A 26,941-nucleotide genomic window follows, 5' to 3' on the forward strand; every position below is an offset into this window, starting at 1 on the left:
AAAAAAAAATCTTTTTTAACCACAGTGAATGAGAGCTCGTTGTTCGTCTCCCAGAATAAGAGAGCGCGAACGATTTTGTGCCTCTTCTGGGAATGCAAAGCTGCCGTTTATTCATGCTGCTGAGCTGTCAGGAGCTTAGAATCACGTCATGTGAGTCAAGGGCCATTACACTCCCCTGAGGTGCATACTAAATGTATGAAAAAATATGATATGCAATAACAATATGTATATACAGTAGATAGATAGATAGATAGATAGATAGATAGATAGATAGATAGATAGATAGATAGATAGAAGTTTGCGAGCTTAATGGTAACATATACAAAACCCCATTGACGGATTAACAGAAATTAGCATAGCTATTACGGTAATTATAAACCTTCAAAGAATTGCTACTTTAACACACATTAAGCAGCAACTTGTACAAACAGAGCATACAAAACTGCTCACAGGCTTACATTCTCACTTCTCTGTGGAAACAGCGACTATTAGATCAGTTGGGGACCTTCTCTGCCTCTTCTTCTTGCTCTTAATTACGTTGCATCTAGATCCAGTAGACCTCAGCACTACTCAGCATGTTGGGGAATAACGTGATACCATACTGAAGGCTCGCAACTCTAAATTCTGACTTACCTGCACAGTGTACACAGTACAGTAGAGGTGCAACAGTTAGTCGATTAATCGACTAACTGTTTTATTATAATCGATTAATCGCTTAGAGGCATTGTTTAACTTAAAATTGTCCAAATCCTCGTAATTTCAGCCTCTCAACAGTAAACATTCTCAAATTTCTGTAGTCCTCCACGAAAGCTGACTGATTATGTTTGTGTTTAATCAAAATAAGACATTTGCAATCATCTACGTTAACTTTGGAAAAGAATGATAAAAAAAGTGCATATTTTCTGATGTTATGGACCAAACCTCTAACTGAATCATAATCAATTTATGTTTCTGCATTTTCTGCGCTGTCAAGTTTGAAATGATGTCCTGTTTTTTAATAGAGGGATGGATTTCTTTTCTGTTTCATCGATTATTCAACACAATAATCGAGAGATTACGAATGATTAAATAATCGTTAGTTGCAGGCCTGTAGTACATTAAAACAACATAAAAATGATCACTTAAAAATCTGCGAAATACGAATGATGACCCGCGATATAGCGGTGGAACACAGTATCCTAACTGTATATGGGCTTTTGTGGATTCATGGTTTGAGGGCTTTTTATAACGGCCTCTCTGAGGTTGTATTTGTTGAGCTATAAGTGCACCAGGTGGAACCGAGACAAAGCCAAGCTAATGAATGCATTGGTTGAAGGTCAGCGTGACCGTGAGAGTTAATTCAAAGCCTAATTGCACATTCCTGGGCTCCCTTATGAGAGCAGGCGCTGCATATTCATACATTTCCGCGTGTTTCTGTTTACGGGCGTGCTACACGGCACGCCGATTGTGTGCTGAGGCCCTACAACAATATAACCCTGTCCCGCAGCACAAGGTTAATGATCAAATTTGACCCGCTCACTGACAAATAGATCAGGAGATTACCCCAGCACAGCACAGCACACACGCACGTGCAAACACACGCTCGCGCACACACACACACACACACAAATTCCACGAGTAACCATATGCATACCCTAATTAACAGCAACAATAACAACACCATGCTTCGTCCAAACACTGCTCAAGCTGTCATGTTCTAATTAATGTGCGTCAACTAGGCTAACAAGAGAAAAGTGTACGTTTTTCCACGTTACGTATGAGCCTGCAGTCAGCATAGAGGCAAAACGTTCACGTCTCCATTATAGCAAGAGTACCGCTAGGTCTATTAACTAATACAAAATCGAGCAGGTTTGAAGTTGAAGTTCAAAGCGTTTCCTAAGTGCAATAATATGAAAAGCTGACCGAGCATTTATTAGATATCCTTAAAATCTGGTTTAAGATCCATGTACTAGTACAGTACATTGTTTTTCCTCACTACTGTAGTAAGACAATTCAGCGTACTAATGGAACAACGGTGTCTTACTCAAGTTTTTTCTACAACTGCTCTCCACTACTGTATGAGATTCCTGCACACTAGTAGTATGAACTATAAGTTACTAGTGTGGCAAAACTGTGCAGTAGTTAATATTAACTAGTAGAATTTTCTTATGTCACTAGTAGATGTAGTAGCACACAGTTTTGCCTCACTAGTAACATGTATAGTAGTTGTCCTACTAGTAAGCCAAAGCTGTCATACTAGTGAGGATAAAGAGCGTACTAGTATATGGACCTTAAGCTAGATATCAAGGATATTGAATAAATGCTGATACTAGTAAGACATTTCAGTGCACTGGTAGGATGACAAGGGTGCACTAGTAGAATGACTGGGTCTTACTAGTAACATATTTTCCCTACAGCCTTCCATTACTGTGTGACATTTCTGCACACTAGTAGGACAACTACATGTTACTAGTGAGGCAAAACTACATTTTAGTGCTTCTAGTAGGATCTAGTTTTCTACTAGTGGATGCTGCATGTCTACTAGATAGGCCTAGTAGTGTTATTAACCCATCACAGTAGTTGACTAGTCAGGTTTAATTGCTTACTCGTAGGCCCAAAAAATACATACACGTACACAATATGAAGCCTTACCAAAAAGTGATCAATGTTCGGCACCGTCTCAAAAGTATTGATCCTCTCGCGCATCTTTCCCGCCGCTCCTCGGCTGCTCACTTTCTTGACACTCTCTAACATTGCGCAATTCGCTCGCTTCACATCACCGCCTTAAATCTGTCCTCGCTCGTCTTTGCCGCGGCGACCTGTTACCTGACTGTACACGGCGCAGTCAGTGACCGACCAGGTATGACCAGCGTGCCGCACACACACACACAAACACGCGCAAAGAAAGACACACTGAGGTTAATACGGACACTTGAAGCTTGACAATAAAGTGTCAGCAGCTCTTAATTCAGAGTGGCGCACGGGGGTCCGATCCAACAAATTCCAGTCGAGTCGTGCGGCGCTATGCTAATGTAAGCGGGCCGCGCACCGGCTGAAAGTATGACAATAATACTTGCTGACGGAGTGGAGACACATTGACATTGTGTGCGGTATGGAGGAAGGCGGGTAACCATGTAAAGTATAGCGTTCAAGGCTTCTTGAGAGCTGACTTAATAACTGACAATATAGGACCTGTCGCCTTCTTTTTTGGGAGGTCCTTTTAAGAAAGATGACAGTAGAGGTCATAACAGAGTGCTTTCTGATGAAAGATGCGTCTACAAAAGCGCTCCACTTCAACATTGCTTGGAACACGAGCTGCATTATGATTGATGATGATTTAAATCTAGCCCAAGAGGGCAGCATGTTGGCCTAGTGGTTAGCACGTCTGCCTCACAGTTCTGAGATTCGGGGGCCGAATCCCAGCGCTGACCTTCTTGTGTGGAATTGGCATGTTCTCCCCATTCCTCCACTACCTGGGGTCAAAATTCTCCTATCAGAGTTAGAACCCTCTGGATATTATAGGATATCTGATTCTGCATTTTTGAGTTAGTTGAGTCATCCATCCATTTTCATCATTTGGGTCGTAGGTGAGCTGGAGCCCACCCGGGACTTGGCCATCAGTTCATCGTTGCGCACGTGGACAAGCAACCATTCAAACTTGCATTCACACCATTGGATAATTTAGTCTTTAATGAGCTTAAAATGCATGTTTTGGAATGTGGGAGAAAGCCGGAGTACTTGGAGAAAGCTCATGTCAGCACAGGGAGGCCATGAGATTCTAACCTCTCGAATGTAAGATTTTTACACATTCAGACCTATGTATATTTATAATTTTGTCAGAACAAGAATCATATTCATTTTCGATGCTACCAGGTCCAAAACACATGAGGTACAGGGAGTCAGAGCTCATTAGTACATTTTATTTTGGTGAGCACTCTACCGTAAGTCTTTTTCTTTGAACAATTAATTTTCAGATTTGTCCTCACAAGGCTGGCCCTTGATGACATCAGCATTGCCCTCTCTTCCATTGGTTGGTCGGAGCAAAACTTGTTATAGCCGAGTTCAACAATTTAACAATCAGCATCACTGGTGTGTATGATGTATTTTAATACTTTCTTTTGGTCATGTTATTAGAAATACATTGATTCTGAACTGCTCCAGATGATGTATGTGGCACAGTTGCGAGCTATGTTTCATTTGAATGTGTATACAGTAGTATTGATGGTTTCTATAGTTGCAATGTGATTGTGGCGCTTTTAAATGGAGAGTTTGCAATTTTCAAAACAAAAATCTTTTGTTTGCCAGGGATGGCTGATTTTCTTCACAGATATCATGTCATAAAATCACCCAAAAATATTTTGAAAATTGCAAATTTAAAATTTTTATGTAGTCGTTCACATTACAAAAACAAATACGGCGCCTGCTGAGGATGGAACGGGTCTGCGATGTCACACGCATGCGCACAAACCAGGACGTCCGTCACATGTTGACGCCATGTTGACAGAAGTAAATATGGCCCCTAGCATAGGTCTTGTCATGACGCATTTGTGGTCATTTCAAAAATTTTGTGCGATCGGAGCCAACCTTTTCATATATTTATCAGTTCTAAAGCATCTTCTTTTCGCCACTGACTGTTTTCTGTTCCTTCGTCAGCCATTTGCTTTTGTCGTGTGTCTGTTGTATCCAACAATTGTGGCGTGTGTCGCCTTTTGACGACGTACAGGTCGGATGCGTGCCCCGTGAGCGTCCATATTGCACACGCGTCGGCTACATATCCAATTTATAGCCACATACGAAAGAGGCCCGGGTCGGATATGAAAACAATTTGAATTGTACGGGTCACATTGACATGAAAGAAACTGATACATCACTTTGGGCAAAAAAAACAAAAAAAATGGAATTGACCTGCAGTGTGAACATAGCCTTTGTCCCCAGTGAAGGCCCAGGTAGCAAATGCACGACTCACCACTGCCTTTGGGTGAACTTGCATTTCACCTTTCTCTCTCACTCTTCCACCCAAAACGCTCCCTCTGGCACCCCTCCTTGTCCCCATCCATCCCAGCCCCCTCCCCTGAGGTGAAACCTTACTCGTGGGTAAATTTAGCACTCGGTGTGACCCAATGTTCAGTGACACACTTCTCCACACCTCTCGCTCTCTCTGCCTGTTTGTCTCACTGACAAGCGCTCATCCCTCCCAGGAGGCCCGCTGCACCGAAAGATGGCGCGTGTTAACCTTTTGTCCGAAACAATGACGAGTAATTTGACGTCGTGTCACCGCAGATCGTCGTTTAATTACGATGCCGGAGAAACAGAAGGAGGGGGAGATGGGCATCAAGTGGCCGGAGTATCACGTGAAATTTAATGGCTTAATTGCTCGCATGGCAGTTGAGCTGCTGCGAGACATTTGGCAGGTGAACATTATCCCTTTGCTAGCATGTAACATTTGAGACTTACGAGATCTATTTCGCTACCGATGACAGCCTCGCTGCGTGCGACCCGTCCCCTTCAACAACCCTTAGTTTTACAACAGATACAAAGCTAGCGTGGCTTTGTCCTTGCTGAGGTCATTCCTCGCCACTTGTTAGCACCAATAGAAAGCAATTTGTAACACAAAAAATGTGTACGAATTCATACAAAATGTATTATGCCGATAATGGAACGTTTATCCACAAACGCAGCACCTCCGCAAACTTGGCGACAAAAACGGCAAAAAAACTTTATTTAGTGAGCATTTCAAAGCTGTTAAGAGTTAAAGTTTTGTTTTAATAATAGCAAAAAGCAGTTAAATGTATGGGCAGTGGTGAGAAGTAACAAAGTACAAATACTGTACTTCGTTACTGTACTTGCACCAGGTATTTATTTTTCTGGTGACTTCTTACTTTTACTCCATGCATTTGAAACAGAAACTGTATCTGTACTTTCTACTCAAAAATTACTTTTTTAAACCTCCACGGGTGATGAGAACGTACAGTTAAAAAATAGAGAGAAGTAAAGTCCACCGCGGTTGGGATCTTAATTGATTGAGAGCTCAGAGACCTAAAAGGTGGAAAACAACGGCGACCGCAAAGCCATAGAAGAATGTGAACCAGGGAATATAAAAGAATTTGTATGAAATATGGAGAAGCAAGATACGGTATTTCCCATCAATGGTCTTATTGACGTGAATTGTTTGATATTGTCAGCCACAAGTATGATTCGTAGTGAATGAGTTGTGTCTTTGGCCAGCCTAAAAACCACAACTGTACAAAAATTCTCCATCTGATCTGAAAATACAAAAATAATACAAGCAAGGTTTTTCAGTTGTTATCATTTGCTAATTTAGCGTTGTTTGTTAGTTCACAACATTAGCAAAGCTAAGGGGAAAACGCTAGCCAGGTCTTTTAAACAGCAACATGTGAAATGTTACATGATTTATTTATTTTTTTCTTCTCAGTACAAGCACAAAGTTATCAAAACGGGTATTGTAGATAATTGACGGTACAGTACAGGAATTGAATTAGTACTTGTACTTTTACCAGCGTCTTTTGTTAAACAATTAGCTGTGCTTCTACTTAAGTACTGACTAGAAGTACTTTTGTCACCTGGGGTCATCAGTTTAAAGCAGCAACATAATCTGAATTTACACGTAAATCGGAATGTGCTGTAGTCTATCGCTAACGCAGGAGTAAAGTTGTGATAACAATAAAAATTTGTATGAAAAACACACTAACACACTAAATATGAACCAATAAAATAAGAAACAGTAAGTTTGATGGTAACTGAGAGTGCCTTCTTGCTGGCTGATGACGTATTATTAGACCATTAAGCAAACTTTGTAACCTCGTAACCTTGTACAGTATGTCAGGACCGCCCAAACCGAGGAACCCCTGTATTAAAAATAATAATAATAATAATAATGCCGGCACGGTGGACCGGGGTTCAATCCCCGGCCCCGCCTGTGTGGAGTTTGCATGTTCTCCCCGTGCCTGGGTGGGTTTTCTCCGGGCACTCCGGTTTCCTCCCACATCCCAAAAACATGCATGGTAGATTAATTGACGACTCTAAATTGCCCGTAGGTGTGAATGTGAGTGTGAATGGTTGTTTGTTTGTATGTGGCCTGCGATTGGCTGGCAACCAGTTCAGGGTGTACCCCGCCTCCTGCCCGATGATAGCTGGGATAGGCTCCAGCACGCCCGCGACCCTAGTGAGGAGAAGCGGCTCAGAAAATGGATGGATGGATGGATAATAATAATAATAATAATAATAATAATAATAATGTTTTTGAATAGCTACAATGAATGAAGACCCAGGATCTGAGGATAAAAAAAAGTTTAAGTTAAAATAGTTAGAAATCATTTTATAATTTGTTACTATAAAAAATACCATTGTCTTAAGTGCTTGTATAATTTCCCTTCGTGACAGAATAGTATTTTTATGTTTTAAATTTACGTGTCAGAAAACAGTCATAACAATTTACAATCGTGAGATGACATATTGTTATGCCACTGTGCAAACTAGTTCATAGCGCATCATTCTTAACCTCCAAATGTATTTATGTGTAATTTTATACAAATCTGGATTACTTAGATCAGCAATAATTACCCAAAATAGATTCACAGTCACATTTTCAACAAATATGACAACATAGTGAACTATAACACTATTTATACAGCTAAAAAAAAAAATCTGACATTAAAACACAAAATTCAAAACAAGTGTATCAATTGTTAATATAAGAACAATTGCACTGCAATCAAAATGATGGCTGAAAAATATTCTGCATTAAGTGGTAGCATCAAGATTGTGAATACAATTTGAATGTCTGTTCACTGTAAACATGAACTCTAAGTCTCAAGACTTCAAAAGTGTGATGTCATCACTGAAAAAAAACACCCTGCGAGTGGATCTTGATCCGACTGTAACACCTCTGTAAATAATCCCTCAAATTCTTCAAGGGTCTGATTTCCTCTTGTACACAAATGCACCATCCCAGCTTCCACACCTACTTAAACTTCAGCCAGAGACACTGAATGAGACTGATAAACAATGTTATATTGCTCTATTAAATTGTAATCATTTATTCCTAAATCTATTCTCTTCATTTCGTAGCATTTCATTGTGATGCTTCCAGTATAGGTAGAGTACAGTATGTTAGATTTGTATTATTATCATTATTTTTGTTTGTCCTATTTGATTTCAGCCTCTATGCATTGCCATAACAATCTAATCTGGCCAGGGCCTTCAGAATCAGCAGTGCTGGCCAATGTAACTGTAACTATATCAGGAATGGGACTGTTTCTTTAATCAGTTGAATTTTTTTACTTTTTTTTTTAACTGTACATCCTCTGCTTGGTCATAGCAAAAGTTATTACAGCCAAGTTAGAAAAACACATCTGTGTTGTGATCTACACACAATAATAATCAGTACATAATTCCTGGTGAATAAGATGTAATTTATTGAAAATGGTTGTTTTTGTAATGTTATTAAATAAATACTGATTCTGAAAGGCTCCAGTTGACATACCTGGCACAGTTGTGTGCTTTTATATTGCGTTTTGTTATAGAATTGATGGTTTTTATAATTGAGACATGATAGTGGTCGATTAAAGGCCCAGGTACCAAATGCAGGGGCCGCCCCTGCTACAACAGGATGTAGCATCATTCTGCACAAGCATTTAAATCAAATAAAGCGCAAAACCCAAGGATATTGTGATATGACTTCACCTCAGCATGCACCTCCTAACCTGTCCGCTCAGGTTTCCAGCATTTTGGTATTTATATCCGCCGACGTGCAAACAGCCAGCAGCTCGAGGAGATGTGCGGACAGACGAAAACGACAACGGCAAGGAATTTAACATTTACTTCAGGATCACAATGCAAAGGGGACCAGGATAAGTGGTTATGAAGTCACTGTAAATTAAAACGATGACTTTGGGTTCATCGCCGAGTAGTACATGCAGAGAGGTTTGCACCAAGGAAGTGCAAACGTGCTACAGGTGGGAGAGGTAGTTACGACGACGGAGGTGCGACAGTAGGAGGAGCACAGAAGAAGAAAGATCAAAGATCAAAGGCAAGCATGAAGGTAGTAGAAGATGTGCAAAGACTTACCAAAGTCTGTTGGTAGCTCAGAGCCTTCCTTTGCGATGCATCTGTAGCCATTGACACGATGTCAGTGATCCAAAAATAACCTCGCCGGACACCCCAGCATTTCCACTGGCATGGACCACCAACATACGCAAACCCCACACACTTAAACCCACAGCGTTCAGGTCAAATCAACACGCAATCCACCACCATCCGTTTCACTCCCCATTTAGAAACATACAAACGCACACTCCAAAAACAAAAAGGTGCCGCTGGTGGTCTTCGGCGTGGTCTCCAGGTGGTCCAGAGGCTGGGCGACATCCACCGTGGGCTGCGGGACGGACGGGCTGAGAGGAAACAGACAGGCGGACAAAGCAGAGCAAAGCCATCTGATGAGGCAGCGAAGGACACTTTCCTTTATTAGAACTGCAGACACCTAATAACACACACACATACACGCACTTGTTGCTCATAGCAGCGCCCTCCAGGCCAGCCGGCCATTAGAGGTGTTTGCCGGATGGCCAGTGCTCGTTTGAAGGGGGATTTAGGGGGTACAGTGGGGTGGGGTGGGGGGTGTGAGGGGTTGTAAGGGCACCTCCAACCCCCCCATAGGGCTGCCCCTGCAACGTGAACAGGAAGGTACACAAGACACCCCTATGACAGCTCACGTCTTATCAGCCAATGATGCGGAGGCAATCCCCGTAACGCTCACATGCTGGGCCTGTAAATCACACCGCCCACCCAAAAGCCTAAAAAGGAGGCTAGGAAACTGCCAAGTGGAAAAGCTAAACAGGTTTGTTGTTGTGACGTTTGGCTTGTCCCGTGAGGGATCGCCACAGGGAGTCACCGCATGATTTCTTTGGCCCAGTTTTTCCACAGGATGCCCTTCCTGACGCAACCCATCCATTTTTCAGTGGCTGGTTATTGGGACACTGACCAGGAAACAAACCAACGCCGTCTCTTCATTATACATTGGATGCTCAAAATTCCAATTCCCCTAAAGTCAACGACAATTCCAACTTTGACCAACCTTTGCCCGAAAAGTATTACTCTAAAGTCACACAAGATCTTGACAGCTTAGTGAGATACTAAATCGGCCAGTGAAGGAAAAGATGATGACTGTAGAAAAGGAAATGGAACTAATTGTGACGTTGGAAAGTCGTACCGTCCTGGCTGCTCAGTATAATATGGGAGTAGGTAGGCTATAATAATAATACTGGGGAACACGATTTTTGTTGAGTTAGGTCTGACAGCTGTTTTTGATTCATTTTTGGGTGCGGAATCCAATAGTTTTTGAACTATAGGATGCTTGTTTTCTTAAAAAAAAATACGAAAAATGTATGCATCTATGTAAATAAAACACTAAGATGGAATAGTTACAAGCTTTGAAAACAAAAAAATAACTGCATAAAGTGAAATAGAATTTACAACGGTATGCCCATGGTTACAAGATTAGGAGAAAAGCCAGCACAAATCCTCTTAATTGCTACTATGCTAGTTTTCTGTATGCAGATATTGATAGTGCTGACCTATCGGGAGCTGCACACACCTCTCACCGCAGTGTCTCGATTGTGACTACACAAACAAGTAGTAGCTGTAGATGAGTCCAATCGTAATCAACTGGCAAGTTTTACTACAGCTAATCAGTGGAATTTTGCTTATCTGGGGAGTAAACTTGACCTGCTAGAAAAAAACAGACTGCAATTTTGGAATCATCATGCCAATTTTAGTTTTAATCAGCATAAAAATCTAACTCAACAGATTTTTTTTTTTTAAATTATTATTCCCCAGTGCAACTGGAATGTTCACTATAGAAATGAGCTGTGCTTGAAAAGTCTTGATGTGGAGATTTGCCTCTGAGGCTAATGTAATAATGCCAGTTCGTTATCTGAGCAATGAACATTGTGTTCACATTAATGACATGTTTCAAATTTGTACAGTATTTAATTGTCATTCAATGCATATGACAGGAATGAGCCAGAATGCACTACTTACACATACTTAGGGATATTAGACTTTTGGAGGATATTTCCAGATGAACCTAAAATACAAAATAACCTTTACTGGGGAACTTTTTTCCCCCTGTCTTCTTAACCTGTGATTCCCAGTGTGGCACAAGTACCACTTGTGGTATTTGGGCTCCCTCTAATGGTACACGAAAGAATCACTATCTAGGTATAGTTCAGTTGTATTTAAGTTTTTACTACATTACATTTGCATTTAATCTTTAAGAACAGTTTGTTTTTAAACTTCAATCCAGGTACTTTTTAAAAAAACTTTTATATGCAATACATTTTAATTGAATCATTAAGTAAAAAATTTTCTCTATATATTTAACTGCAGCGTTGGTGTTCAAACTGTTCATAATGTTAATGTATGTTACAATAATAAGAAATATACTTTTTAGGAATCAAACCTGTCCCGTTTTGGTGAACATTACACTAATGTATTTTAATGTTGTTCATGGTGGTGATACGTGGAGAGCTAAGTATTTTATTAGGTGGTACTTTCTGTAAAAACTTTGAGAACCACTGCTCTAAATCTTTGGAGGCACGTCCAACTGTGCTGTGTTTCAGTATTTTTGCACAACTTGCTGTTCTCTAACAAGTTTGCTGAACAGCAAAATTATCAAGCGTTAGATCCAGGAATTGACCAATACATTTCCAAGCACGTCTTTCTGTGACTCTTCCAGTCTCTTGGTTGCAACCTGCTGATGACAGCAGCCTCACAATGACGACGTAGCGCTGATCAATTGTTAGGTGTTGTCTAGGTCTAATGATGTCAAAATGTAAACAATATGATGACATAGGACTGTTTATTCATTCATCTTCCATTCCGCTTAACCTCACTAGGGTCGCGGGCATGCTGGAGCCTATCCCAGCTATCTCCGGGCAAGAGGTGGGGTACACCCTGAACTGGTCGCCAGCCAATCGCAGTAAGTCACATATTGCTAACATAGTAGTTGAACATTTTTGGAAAACAGGAAGAAAAAAAAAAGGAGTCAAGTTGACTTGATTCAACCTTTGGGGATCACCATGACCTGGATGGCAGAAAATCTACACAGACTTAGATGAAGAAAAAAAACAAAAAACATTTTTAGCAAGTACATTGGTAATGTTTTTTTTTTTTTTTTTAAATCAATATTGTGAGTAAGTAAAATTGACTTAGGAAATCATGCTATTTTGCTAACTATATGTGTAAGTCATAAGTCTTCAAGTTTCAAGGAGGTCCCAAGTTACTGTGGCAAAAAACAAGCAAGGCGGGTCATTAGCCTACTTGGGTTGAGCAAGTCATAAGTCAAATCACACAATCTTGCCCAGTCAAAAACACATTTTCGCACATTAGCCACTAATGCATTGTTGCTTACTTTATTGTGTTTTCAATTAAACACAAAACCGACATGAATCTTTTTGAACAGCTATTGGTGAGCTAAATTGAGAAGTTTACTTAGTTTACCTGTCTTTGTGGGTTTTGGTGACAGATGACATTAAATGTCTTAGCTTGTCTCTTCTCTTGGAGTTGCAAACCTTACAAGCTGCTATTAATTTTTCATATCATAGCATACCGGTGGGTTGCCAGGTTACAGAGCACTACATAAAAAAAAAAAAAAACTCTTCTTCCAAAATGAAAAACAAACATAATACATTATTTTGAAAATCGAGACAGGTCGAATCTCATCAATACCAAGCCAGAGTCAAGTCAAGTCTTTTGAAAGTTTTAGCAAAGTCCCAATTCTCACAACTTAAAGTGGCTCTAAGCCGATATTCGTGTTTTGTTTCTAAATACATTAAATATGTTTGAAGATAACTGCCGAAAACATATGCAAAGTCTTATAACAATATAGTGCTGAATTGTTGTTCTTTTTCACTGTTGGAATTTTCCTGATTTTGTGGGCGGGGCTAAAACACAGCCCCGTGACATCATGGGGCTGGGGCGTATACTTTCTAGGGCGAGTTCCCTCCCCCACTATATAAGGACAAAGTGACGTCATTTCATTTGGCTATGCTGCTCAGTTGTGAGTTAGCTGTGCTTAGCTTCCATAACAAGGCCCATTTCGCACTCCAGCGTGCAGTTAGCAAGCTAATGATGGCTACACCCCGAAAATGCATCTTCGCTGGATGCCTCAATTTACAGAACAGCTTGGTGACAATATATTTTTTTTTAAGGTCCCAAAAAAATGAGATGGATTGACTTTTTAAAGACACACGCAGATGGCGAGCTGAACACCGGCTGACTCTGCAGTACACATTTTATGACGGATAGTTTTGTAAATTTTAACCAGATAACATGGCTTTGTGGGTAACTTGATGCTAGTGATTGGGGCAGTGCCGACAATCTAACTACCTGGGCTTCCTCCTACTGTCCCGCTGTCTTCAGGTGCCGTGTTCGCCTGTGATTATGTCACGAACAATGAGGGTAAATTGACTTGTGTGCTTGTTTTTATGATTATAGTCCACAATAACTATTCCATTTTGAAGTTGAGCCTCCTAACGTGATTTTACATTGTATAAGCCATCACCCACTCAGTATGTTTGCTTCCTTTTGGCGCATCCATTCGACACGCCCAGAGCATCTGAGAGCTGAGACTATTTTATTTTTTATTTTTTTTAATTCATTCAAATTTGGTAGGCTTCTTAACATTACTCTTCTCTGTGGTGTGTCGAATTTACATGTCATTTTTTGGGCCTGCTTAATGTCACTTTAATTCTGACAAGTCATGATTCGAATCAAGTCACATGACAAGAGCCCCCCCTTTCTGTTAACATGATGGGAACACTTTGACCCTGGAAGGGATGTAATTGTATTTCCATTATTTGAAATGGGAAAATAGTTCAGAATGCCAAAACACAGATGTTGGCCAGCTTCCCAGAATGGATTGTGTTCGACCTTAGCGGTTTCTCTGTGGCCTGCTAAGACAACATCCTTTAACATATGTGTGTGTTGGTCCTCTGGTGAATTGTGCCGCCATCATGACAACCACAAAGACACAGACACATGCAGATCCCCCTTAACCCCATCCAGCTTTGTGGTCCACACGCCAGCGCATAACAGCCTAATCTCACAGCTCTATGGCAGGCCAGCGAGAAATGTATTACTCTGACCGCCATGGTGCATGCACGCGCTTTTGCGTGTGTGTGTCAACAGAGAATGACTCCGGACAGCTGGCCTGGGCCTCTCCATCTGATACACTATGAATATTATCACTGAGCGGCGGGAATGACACACGTCGTCCTGGAGCACGGAGAGACCTGAGCGCAGCGGAATAGCGGGTGGGCTAGTTACACTACACCTGAGCACGGCGAGGACACGCCGTAACGTGGGCAACAACACACACAAACACAGCAACAAGGAGGATCGCATGCAAGAGGAAAGCACACAAGCAGCCAGCAGAGAGAAGGTTTTAGCACACATCTGAGGTGTGTCAGAAAGGTTCCAGGACTGATGTTGCAAACAATATTACACATCCAATCTACCAATTTTCCCCTTTCAAGCAATCCCCCTGAAGTCTAATACACTTTTTCAGCCTTCTCTGCCACACAGTCATGCACTCCTGAAATGATTATTTCGGGATCCTCCACAGCTCCGTCGTCACAGCCATCTTAACTCATTGATTGCAGTGGACCTTTACATTCGTCAACCGGAATCCAACTCTTTACTGCCACCGACATAGTATATATTCATCAAATACATTCGAAGACGGCTTTGCATCCCTTTGGATTTGAGATCAGCACAACTTTTGAGTTGTTGCCGTCGTCAGTTCCTAAATCGATCCGGGCCTGAGGCAAACCATGTTTGAGTGATGTGGCACCACTTTTCTCAGATTCTGGCGGTGCTCCAGAGCGATTGTTGCTTTAAACACCTCGTGCCTTCTTTCCTTTTATTCTTCCTCATGAAAAAATATTTCACAGTTCCTGGAGTGAATGGCGAAGGTCATTGGTCTTGAAAGATCAGTCAAAATGCTCTTAAGCGGCCAGCAATATGGTGAAATGAACTCCGCTTTGATAACGGCTGGCAGTGTGTGCGTTGCAAGCAGCCACAACTCTCAGCTCTTTTCCCGCACTGAATGAAGCTAACGGCAGAGGAAATTTGGGTTTTCTGACGCATCTCATACACAGCTGTAGGAGGGGGGACAGGGGGGACGGGGGGGGTGAAATGACACTTTTCTTGTTGATAAACATGAGCTTGTTTATTGTAAGGAAGATTTGGCAGTCATCAGCAATGACAGAAATAAATCCTTCCGCCTCCCGCCCCTGCACAAGAGTTTGGCAGCAAATCACATCCTCTTGCTGTGCGGTCACCTTTTCACCATTCTTTTCCTATCATTAAAACAAATACTCAAGAAGGGTGAACACATGAATTGACCCCTTTAAAAGCCTCTCCGGTCACAAATCAATACTGCTTCCAATATACAATATAGTATCTTCCTCCACAACACTGTACCCAAACATATTGCTTCTCAAGCCCCTAGCTTTTCTTGGAAACATCAATACACAACCAGCATTGACAAATGCTGAATGTTAGACTCTGGATGGTGGTTCAGTAGAATGTGAGAACAACCAGAGTTATTATGACAAACTGCATATTCTTTAAACTTTCAGGAAGACATAAGATGTACATTTGTCACTGTATCGCATACAATGACATAACAAAATAATAAACTCCAAAGGTTGAGTGGGAGTGTCACTAAATGCGTAGCACCCCCCTCCGTGAGGAACATGATTAGTTGTCAGCGGTAGTGTAAAGATCAAAGTTCACACTGTAGTTATAGGGCGCAAGGAATAGCACCAAACATTGCCCTGACATTTACGTTTAAAAGCAAAGTATTTACAACACAAACATCTTACAAATAAAAGCATGTTAGAGGGATTTGACTCTATATAAGGGACACCGTCATGATAGAAAACATTTCGGAATGCTTAAGTACTTCCTATTTGGTGTGGAGACTGCTACACTAACCTCTTTACCTTTACTCAATGCTGCCCCCTGCCTCTCACTGCAACATGACAACTGACGGTGAAGCTTAACAAACATTAAAATGCGGGGTTAATTTACAAAATCCTAATAAATCGAGGTCATACAAAATAAAACAAAAATAGATCTGTGTAGAAAATACATTTTACAATTATACCCACGCGAGGGATTAACACGCTTGACACACTGATACATTGGTGAATTGTACACTGTGAGATGTCTTTACACGTCAATTAGCATAAGCTCCCCTCCGACATCTCTGTGTGTGTTTGGAATTTTGCTGAGGCAGTATTAGCATAGAAAATGTGAATGAATAAATGTTTGGATGCCACTGTGTGTATGTGTCAACTTGCAACGCTGGAATGCTCGAGTGTGTGGCAATAATACGCTTGGAATGAGGGAAAGTGTAAGCACGCTGGCGGGAATGGTGTGTGTGTGTGTGTGTGTGTGTGTGTGCGTGCGTGCAAGTGCATTATGAACAGTGCGGCTGGTATTTTGGGAAAAGGTAGAGGTCTTTGCACAGCGAGCTGGTGAATTCGGACATCTCTTTGCAGCGATGGTGGGGCGTGCCGGGGGCGTAACCCTCACGGTCTTTGATTCGCCCGTTGACCTGCGGGAAGAAAGCGGAGAACAATGGATATGGAGCCTCGACGTTGCAGCTGTTGTGTATGAATCTGGAATGTAACTAGGGACTCACCCCTGCTATGAATAATGAAAATATATGAATAATTGACGCCCCTGCTAAAAGGGACTCATAATTGCCACAAGATGGCAGCAAAGAACTACAAAAGAGAGGACTAAGCATCAAGACCATGCATCTAGCATGTACACAATCATGAACACGTATAAACGACATTGATCGTATTAGCTAGTATACTGGCCAAAATAGCATACTAGCTCAAAATGTTGTGATATTACACATGAGCAAACAAATTTGCACACGAGCCCTTTAAAGAAATTTTACGTAATTACATTTTAGCCTTTACACAATAATGAATGTTAGGGAATAAAGGCAATTATTAAAAGCAAAGTGGACTTCCCAAGCTATTAGTAGCTGCATCTGAGCAGAATACTTTTCACGTTTGACAATGCAGAAGGTTTATTCAAGGACTGCCAACAAAAACAGGACATCTTACTTCAATTATGAATTACAATTAATTAAACCTGCCCTGCGATTGGCTGGCAACCGATTCGGGGTGTACCCCGCCTTCTGCCCGATGATAGCTGGGATAGGCTCCAGCACGCCCGCGACCCTAGTGAGGAGAAGCGGCTCAGAAAATGGATGGATGGATGAATTAAACCTTACATCACCACCAAGATTCCATCAGATGGCGCCAAAATACTACTTTGTTTTGGCCCAATCACAAAAACTGTGAATAGACACGATTTTCAGCGAATAATGGACAGCCCCAAAATAAATATGCGAATTTAAATTTACAACTACCGAAGCGACAATATGGAGAGCTTAACTGTACATGTGATGTGTGCTCACCTGCACCAGGATGTCTGCCAAGTGAGTGTCTCTGGCATGGAGGCGGAGGGTGGAGTTGAGCTCTTGGATGAACCAGGATCCTCGCTTGGTGTTGCGCATGGCCGCCGTGCCTTTAAAGCACAGCAAACAAGAGCGGCTTAATAACACAAGAACGCAACGAGAGGAGAAGCGGGGACAACAGCAATCATGACATGGCTGCAAACAAGAACACAGTGCAATTGTTTGAGTTTCTTTTCTTTTTTTCTTAGTGACGTGGTCTGATAGTAAATAGAGAGAGGTTTCTCAAAACATTGTGAAGAAAGTCCCAGAAGAGACAGAACAAATATAAGGTCTCGCACTGTAATGTTGCGTTAGATGTTTACAGGAAGGTGTCAACACGAGTGAGGTGAGTAAGCCCAGAGGAACCTCTCAGGCTCGACATTCGTGCATTCCAAGACGCTTCATCTTCCATTTGTTAGGGTTCAGTTTGTATTTAGAAACAGTTTTTACCATAGTTTATAATAGACAAAATAGAATCATTACATCTTTATTAACTTGAAAGGCAATGATGAATCATACTTTTCTATTTTTGCAGTAACACAGCCGGAACTACAGTGGTGCCTTGAGATTCGAGCAGTAATTCTGCCGTTTTTTGGGGTTTTTTTTGCTTTGCAAGCAAAAATCTGTGATACGAGTGCTGTATGGTGGCAGTGAACTCAACTCACGTCACAACAAGCAGCAGTTTGGCAGAGTAAACAATTCTTCAAAAAAAGAGATTGCAAGCTAGAGGTGGGCAATATACTGTATATCGCCTTCGATATAATCGTGAACAATATTACGTTATCGAGTATTCATACTGTCTCGAAAATAAAACAATCGAATGCGCGCATGGACGGCATAGGAGGAACAACGAAAAGGAGGAAGTGCATGAAAGTCCGCATTCGCCGAATCAGGTGTCATGATTCAGCCAAGTTACTCGGTGGCAAGCAAAACAAACTCTCGGTCTCAAACATGTGAGCTGATTCTGAGCAACCTTCTCACGAGTTTAGCAGTATATGTATATGTACGCATGTATAGTTTTTTGTTGGCCAACAGGAAATGACACAGGTCATTTGATGTGCGTGCTGCTTTGCCAAACGCGGCCAGTTTAAAAGTGAAACGAAGAGAATGGATGGTGCTCTTTTGATCGCATATTCACTGGAGGATTTATTTATTTTGAATAACATTTACAAAGAAAACAGCTGTCAAAGTCATCCTGCCTGCTGGTGAGGCTAATGGAGGCGCGAGCTAGTAAAGTAAGTAAATATCTCACTATCCCGTCACCAATCAACGACTTACTTATTTAAACACAGCTGGTAAACTTGTCACCAGGAATTTATATAAAAAAATAAATAAATAAATAAAATTTAAAAAAAAAAGATTCCGCAGTCATGATATCACAATCGTCATCGTCATAGGTAATTAGTAACTGTAACGGAATACATTTCTAAAGTCACAGAACAAATTAAACTTGTAACTCAAGGCACCACTGTAAAAGCAATTTAAAAAAGTCTTAACTTTAATGATATGTAATCCCATGAGATGTAATGCCAAGGTTATGTGGCAATACACGTCATTTAAATTGATAACAAGCCTTAATGAAGTTAAACTGTAAAATTTCAAAACAACAATTGAAGAGCAAGTGACTACATTTTTGGCGATGGTGGATAAAATTATTGTGACACCATTACCACAACATCATCCGAATTCAGAGGTTCCACTGTATTTTGTATGAGTGGGATAACTAAATGGATGATTAATATTTAAAGAGATGTGCCACATTCTGTGACGTTGTCATATGGTAGAAAAAAAGAGCTCATGGGCAAGTTGAGCTCACAGCTAAGCCCATAAAAGAATATCAAAAAAAGGGACAAACTTACAAATTCTCTGACCTTTGAGAGAGGCAAAGCCGCAGATCATGTCAGACCGCTGGGGCAGTTTAATCCTGGGCAGTCCTAAATCTCCGCCTCCCTGTCTGGCACCGGCCCCCCCACGACCTTCTCGCCCAGCATCTCGCTGTTCACAGCTGGGTGAGTTGCTCCTTCCTGGCCCATCCATCTGCTCCACTCCACAGTCCAGCTCCTCTGTGTGACAACACGACAAGAATCGGGCATGTGCACCAATGCAGGAACCATTAAGATTATTATTGTCATTTCAGTGAGATGTTTTTTTCCCCCTATTTGCAAAAGAAGTGGACGACCACACCTCGTGGCATTTGGGCAGCACGCCTGTGGCGTTGAGTTAGCTGGCGTTAAAGGAATGTTCTGTAATAACTGGGGTGACTTCCTAGGGGTCCATGGATTTGCACAATGCATCATTAGCCTTGCGGCATCATGGCTGAGACTAATTCCCCACAAAGTCAAAAGATTATTACCTCCACCAAGGAATGTTATTTTTCAACAAGGTGGGTTTGTCTGTTTGCTCATTTGTTTGTTCGTCAGTAACTTCTGGCTATAAAGTGGGTACGGAAAGTATTCAGACCCCCCTAAAATTTTCACTCTGTGTTACATTGCAGCCATTTGCTAAAATAATTAAAGTGAATTTTTTCATCATTAATGTACACACAGCACCCTATATTGATAGAAAAAAAACGGAATTGTTGAAATTTTTGCAGATTTATTAAAAAAGAAAAACTGAAATATCACAAAAAAAAAACCCACCCACCCCACAAACCCACACCCATAGACACACAAGACAAGCTATAGCTGACTTGCAGCGAGAGATGTTTACCGGCTTAGCAGACTTCACAAGGTAGGTGCGGGCTAGCTAGCGTGCTCACTAGTAATCCAGATGAGTTCAAGGCTCACATTTAAACAATGAAATGAATAAGTAGCGGGCCAGCGTCAATATAGGTACTTGGTGGCCACTGGCCAGACACAACGGCGTGCTGGCTCGTCCAGACGCGCATATGTGGTGCGCATGTACGCTGTTGATAATAGCGTGTATTATCGGAAAGAAGCAGTCAATTATGTTGCAGCAGGAAGCGAATCATATTGCAGCGGGTCGCTTTTAACTGAAATGGAACTCATAACAATGACTGACAAGGTGTCAATGTAATCGCTGCGCAGGAGGAGATTGCGGTGGGAAAAAAGGCGACTTTCAACCATTAAATCATGCACTCGCGCAAATGCGACAAGATTAAATTTTTAATCGCATAAGCTGAAAAAAAAGGTCACATTTGCGACCAATTTGGTCGCAGTTTCGAGCCCTAATAAAACAAAACCAATTAAACACTGAATACCAATGCAAGATAAATAAAACACAAAGCTAGAAACTCTTTATGCGTGGTCCGGGAACACCAAGTAGCATTTGTGTGTTTTAAGAAGTGATTTACACACACAAATTTCAAATGTGTATGCACAGGCAGAAGCTCCAATATTAAACCAAATGTCAGATTGAACTGATCCAGAATGTTAATGTTGAAAATCTCATTTATGAGGCGCATTTCATGTGAGCGGCACGGTGGGCGACTGGTTAGAGCGTCAGCCTCACAGTTCTGAGGAGCGGCCCCGCCTGTGTGGAGTTTGCATGTTCTCCCCGTGCCTGCGTGGGTTTTCTCCGGGCACTCCGGTTTCCTCTCACATCCCAAAAACATGCATTAATTGGAGACTCTAAATTGCCCGTAGGTGTGAATGTGAGTGCGAATGGTTGTTTGTTTGTATGTGCCCTTGGCTGGCAACCAGTTCAGGGTGTACCCCACCTCCTGCCCGATGATAGGTATAGGTTCCATTCGTTACCTCCTCTGCAGGCCTGGATGAAAAACATCTTGGGTTTGTTCTGTAGCAGCGGGCAGCGAACATTATCGAAGGCCTCAAACACCCACTCCAGCTATATTTGAACAAATGACGTGTGGGTGGTAGGTTAGATGTCAATATAGAGTTTTTCAGCGATGAACACGATGTCAGCACACCTGCAGGAGCTGGCCATCTGTGCCGTAAACGGCTCCTTCCACGCCGTGGGAGAGCAGACACACCACGCAGCTGTTCACAGTGCGGTGTTCTGGACGCCTGCGGAAGGTCTCGATGCAAGTTCTCATTTCCTGAAATAAATACAAGACGACGAAAAGTTCATTTGTGGCTGCAGGTAAGACAGAAGTGGTGTGGGCAAAATGCCGTTACCTCAGCCGTCAGGTCTCTACAGACTGTCACCACGTAGTCCAGATCTTTGAAGACCTTCCTGAGCACCTCGTCGTCCACCTCGCCTCCCTTCCTGGGGTCAAGGTCAGGTGTGGTGTGTGGGTCAAACGTCACATTGCTGATCACCAGGGCTAAACCACGCGGGGATGAAGTCATTATATAGGACTGCAACACAGCGGAGAAAAAGCATCTTGATTCTTTCGGCATCATTTTATATTCTCAGGAGGTGTAAAACCTCAAAGGTTTTTTCTTGTTTTTAATTATTCTCATTGTACTGACTGCTCTGGAAAAAATGAAGAGACCAAATCCAAAAGAATAAATAAATAAATAAACAAGACCTTTTTGGTATTTAGACAATGTTTGAATTTGGAACTTGTAAATTATGTTTACAGTAGTTTTCACAATAAAACACAACTGCTTATTTTACTCAAACATATACAGTAATCCCTCGTTTTTTGCGGTTAATGGGGACCAGAACCCCCCGCGAAAGGTGAAAAACCGCGAAATAGGATTTGTCCCCCCCCCCCCCCCCGCAGCGTATCTCAATTTTTCCAGTGGTGGTGGTTTCTAGCATGTACATAATGTGTGGCTGCACTGGGCTTCATTGCTGAAGGGGCGGCAACGGGCCACACATTTTTAAATAATTGCTATGTAAATTGGTTTTCTATTGTGTAGTGCATGACATGTCAATAGTTAGTGTATGTACGGGGCATTAGCGCCCCCTTGTGGGGTCGCTCTCTAAACAAGATGCTTAGTTCAAACCCACTTGAGGTCAACCATATCCCACGAATATTTAACTGGCCTCAACATCATAAGCATCAACCAGACAGTTGGGAAGCAGATATCATACAAGGACATCAATGACAATATTGCATCAGGGAAGCGCAAAAGACAACACTTCAGAAATTTAACCATCTAAACCTTGACATGAAAGAAAACAAAATTTCATTATATTGAGTTATAACTTCATTAACAACTTCCTCTACTTATTGACTGGGAGATATTACATGCTGCTCCTGCCTTAAAGTGAGATGTGTGGTGTCTAGTTTGATTGAACAAATACTGGATCCTTGCACTATAAAGGGCTGTAATTTTTTCAACCCTAAGCAACAACAAGTCTCGAATTCTTATTTTCTAATATTAATGGCACTTTAATTGTCTAAGTTGTGTTACCTTTTGGCATTGAGAGAGGTAGAGGTCATGTGTGCAAGGGAGCACGGGAGTGGTGATGGGGCTGTCTGCATCCAGGCTGTACTCCATGGACTCTGGAAACAACGTGCAGTGTTAAAACTAGGACACACACTTACCAGACACCTCACAATACTTTGTCCCATTCAAATCTGCCTTTATAACAATAGTGCTCAGTTTTAAATGACAATATCAAACCAAACGGTATTCTGTCCCTCTTGTGACATTAGGTAAGGTAAACAATGCTTTGGAATATATGATTAGATTGAGCAGGTGTGCCTAATGTTGTGACCGGTGAGTGTATTACATCAAACCAGCTGTTTTAAGATGACAAACTCTCTATTACAAGTCTGTACATGAGTCACTCACAAGGTGCGGAGCATGCACTCCCTTCAGTAATTTGATACATAAACAATCAACCTACTGAGAAGAATACCCAGTGAATTCCAAGTATATTTAATTACTCATCTCCCAAATCTGGACAATGGAGGGACCCCTTTTTAACCACCCTGTGTCTCCATGGAAACAGAAAAATACTGGCACATGTGACACAAGAATACCTATGTGACATGACACATCTCACCATGTGTCCTCGCTCGTTTGGCTGCGATTTCCTCTTGAGTGGAAAGTGGAAGAGAGGATTCGCAATTGCTCTGCAATAAAGATCATTTGTTTGAGTTGAAGGTACACGAACCAAAGTAAAATGAAAAGTTATCTGGTTTGACAAGTGGAGTCAACTGTTGCTTGCACTGACCTTACACTAAATCAAAATAAAATGAACCCCCGCATATTTGCCGTTCAGCATTTGCAAATTCGCATATTCGCAGATTTTGTTCTGGAACCTACTCCATTATTTGCTGAAAATCTCATTTATACGCTGTTTTTGTGCTTAGGCCAAGGCAATCAAATTATTACTTTAGAAACATCTGGTAGATTCTTGATGTTGTTGTTAGATTTGATTCATTGATTCATTCAGTGTTTCTCCATCTGCAATTGAAATGTCCTGTTTTGTTAGCGGTCCTTGAATGCACCTCATCTGCCGTAGTATATTTCTGCTTCTCTCCCGATGCAGGGACTAATAATAGCTGGTGTAGTCTACTTAACTGGTACAGTATTAGTTTGTCTGTCCAGTATTCCCAAACATTTATTTGCGTGTAAAAGCCAAAAGGGCGTGTTGAATGACCATTAAGACCATACCATTTGTGTAAAGTGCTAGTGCGCATACTTGTTTGCCCATGTGTGATGTCATGTCAGTTTGTGCTAGCGTGTTATTCAGGCTAGTGTGCTTGCTACTATTGATGAGCCGCATGTGAACGTGGTTTGTTCATGTTGAATAATTTAATTATTGCATAAGGTTTATGGGTTCATGATTGTGAACATGCTAGATGCATGGCACTGGTGCTTTATGATCCTTTCCACTTTAAGTACTCTGCTCCCATCTTTGTGTCATTGCAAACATCTTTAAGGGGGTCGTCAAATTTGTACGTATTTTAAGAATTTGCGGCAGTATTTCGGTCCCTATACCCCACGAATAGCAGGGCTTCACTGCACCAGCACAATATAACAAGAGCTTTACTTTAAAAATATATAAATAAATATAAATAAAATTTAAAAAATAAATAAATAAAATAAACATTTACAAAGATTGCAATGCTCAGTTTTTATTTACACTGTCAAAGAAGACTATGTTGATGTTTAGGAGAGCAATAGTCCCATCAAAACTGAGCATTATACAGATTTCTTTTTTTTTGTTTTGCAGGTGTATCAAATGTTGTTGACTGTACTCAATTACACGCAGGCTACCTTATCATTCACAAGAGTATCAACAGCTCTCTCCTCACCTCTTTCCTCCTGTCTGATGTCTGCATTAGCTGCCGTCCTGCCCGTCCTTCGGACTCCTCCTCAGTCTGAAAACTCTGAGCATAAAAGGCCCCTAGATTAACGTCAGAGTGCTTGACTCATTGCTTTATTAGACGCTCACTCACTCGTGTCTCTTTGCCATTCTTTTCCTGCGACTGTGTGAGCAGCTCGCACAGGTGTCGCTGCTCAGTTTCTCTCAGCGCCGAGCAGAAGCTGCTGAAGGCTTGCGGCCCTCGCTTGGGAAGGAGCAGCAGCAGACGGAAGCTTCGCTTCTGGGACGTTTGCTCGGCCTGAGAAATTTCCCATCAGAAATGTGACAAGAGTCAAAAAGACTCGAGAACAAATGAATGGATATTAGCTTTGCTTTGTGCTAAGCAAGCATGTCCCTTTTGTATGTTGTGTGTTTTGTAGGCCACCAAGTCTTTTGAAGCAAGTGCTCAGAGATTATTTCTGTACAATCGGTGACATCAAAGTGTTTACTTTGCATATTATGTGATGTATGATTCTTTAAAATTCAATGATGTGACTTTTGGTCACAGCTCAGAATGTAGATGAAAGGTAAGCAGCCAAACAGAAGTCTTATGTGAATTTAGAGGTACTGTATTTAAAGCCTTATTTATTAGCTTGTAATGCCGCTCAATTACCGTAATATAACTTACGTGGTGGGGAAAACTTGCCTTCACACAAATTGCTGACAATACAACAAGAATAGGAGAAAATTTAGGCTCACACTTGTTATACCCAACAGATTAATGTTAAAGAATATGATACTTAATGAGGTACAGCGTTAAACCAGAGAACTTTGCCAACAGAGGTCCATATTTTTTACATCCCAAAAAATTTGTTGTGTCTATGTAACACTACGATAAGGCAATTAAACATTTATATTGTTTCACAGTCTAAACGGCCCTCTGATGGCAACCGTACCAACAACATGGTCCGCAACCAAAATGACTTTGACACCCCTGAATACCGTAGATACTGTATGTTTTCAAGTTGTTTTTGTAACAGTACATTTACTGAAAAATTCACATCTCAAGGAAACAACAGTTGACAACCACTGTTTTACTGGCATTAGTTTTATGGCTAGTATTTAAAACAACAACAACAACAAACAAACACACACAAAAAACAACATACCAGGATACTCTCCGCCATGCTGTCCGTGAGGATGTTGTCTTCCAGCAGACACTGAATGAGCAGCTCATCCACCACCAGCTGCTTGCACAGAGCAGCAGAGCGACTGTGCAGAGCTACTCGGTCCCCCTTCTGCATGCCACACTCTTGCATCTTGATAGAACACACACACCGTGTATTAGTTAATTAAACATGGAAATAGTACAGGAAGCGCAGAAAATGTGAATACGAAGGTTTAAAATTTCAACTTGGATAGGTCAACCTAACAATGGGAAGCGACACACGCTGACAGTAGATGGCTAACTCGGCACTGAGGTGACGGACGAGCTAGCTCGCGAACTTGCTGAGTACAGCAAGGCACGTTTCTCCTACCTTCGAGCCGTTCTTTACGTGATGCAGCACAATATCAACTCTTGGATGAGGAAGGCGACAAAAACGTGCTCGTTTTTCACTATTTTCACGCCAGAAACCGAAGCGGCAGCCTCCACCGAGCGCCTCAACTTCCTTCCGCGGGTATCAGAAGCTGCATTGCTATGGGCGGGGCTAAGAACTTATTGTTTATTATTTGGACCAATGAGCACGCCAAAAGCATGAATGACATACTTTTTGTCCAATCATACTTTTAACATTTTCCTGATGTCATACTAAACTTGACGTACTGGCGGGATATTGAACGTGGTGTTTAGGCGGACAGTAAACAGGGCCAAGGAGACAGATTTTGAGAGCCATGGATTTAATCAGTTAAAATACATATCTCAACTTTCAGTGGAAGTATTTCTCATAAAATACTTCGTTGCATGCATCAGTTAGTTAGTAATGCTTAGTATAACATGTTGGTTTTACTAGTCGACAAGCAAACATTTGCAGGCCTTAACATTTTTAGACCTTGACTCCATTTGCTCCCTAATGAGTGTCTGATAGCCGTAAAACAATGGCTTCATAATTGTAGTTCTAACCTTTTTTTCTAATATTTTGTTTTCCTTATTTGTTGCAGCTTTCAATATGCGAGATGGAGAAAAGAGGATAATTTATCAGTATAATTTAATAGACTTTCACATGCAAAAACTTCCAACTTAAAGGTCTATATCTTGTTTTA

The 26,941-nt window shown here is 41.4% G+C and overlaps 2 protein-coding genes across 3 annotated transcripts in view; both read right to left on the bottom strand.

The window, feature by feature from the left end:
- The window catches only part of clcn1b (chloride channel, voltage-sensitive 1b), a 45,105-nt gene extending 35,474 nt beyond the window's left edge, over positions 1 to 9,631 (bottom strand). The window contains exons 1-2 of one of the 2 annotated variants that reach the window (XM_061776745.1): positions 9,499 to 9,631; positions 9,067 to 9,389 (exon numbers count right to left, since the gene is read on the bottom strand). In XM_061776745.1, coding sequence (XP_061632729.1) covers positions 9,067 to 9,117 — 51 coding nt within the window. In that variant the 5' untranslated portion in view covers positions 9,118 to 9,389; positions 9,499 to 9,631. Of the gene's footprint in view, positions 1 to 9,066; positions 9,439 to 9,498 lie in introns of those variants that run through there. The other variant, XM_061776747.1, reaches the window with a different exon arrangement.
- Positions 9,632 to 11,843: 2,212 nt separating this feature from the next.
- Positions 11,844 to 26,379, bottom strand: casp2 (caspase 2, apoptosis-related cysteine peptidase). The gene is made up of 12 exons (XM_061775451.1): positions 26,218 to 26,379; positions 25,849 to 25,998; positions 24,834 to 24,998; positions 24,690 to 24,764; positions 23,432 to 23,501; positions 22,834 to 22,925; positions 21,643 to 21,825; positions 21,435 to 21,563; positions 21,262 to 21,352; positions 19,405 to 19,608; positions 17,507 to 17,616; positions 11,844 to 16,624 (listed from the first exon to the last, which is right to left on the bottom strand). The coding sequence occupies exons 2-12, from the start codon at positions 25,996 to 25,998 to the stop codon at positions 16,487 to 16,489; spliced, it is 1,407 nt and encodes a 468-aa protein (XP_061631435.1). The 5' UTR covers positions 26,218 to 26,379; the 3' UTR covers positions 11,844 to 16,486.
- Positions 26,380 to 26,941: the final 562 nt, after the last annotated feature.

Source organism: Phyllopteryx taeniolatus, chromosome 6 (genome assembly GCF_024500385.1).
Source record: "Phyllopteryx taeniolatus isolate TA_2022b chromosome 6, UOR_Ptae_1.2, whole genome shotgun sequence".
Taxonomy (NCBI): Eukaryota; Metazoa; Chordata; class Actinopteri; order Syngnathiformes; family Syngnathidae; genus Phyllopteryx; species Phyllopteryx taeniolatus.

Coding starts and splice junctions, on each gene's coding strand:
- casp2 (XM_061775451.1), bottom strand. CDS start 25,998: ATGCAAGAGTGTGGCATGCAGAAGGGGGACCGAGTAGCTCTGCACAGT. Junction 24,765..24,833: donor AGAATGGCAAAGAGACACGA/GTGAGTGAGCGT, acceptor TTTTATGCTCAG/AGTTTTCAGACTGAGGAGGA. Junction 19,609..21,261: donor CATCCAGGCCTGCAGAGGAG/GTAACGAATGGA, acceptor GTTGTCACACAG/AGGAGCTGGACTGTGGAGTG.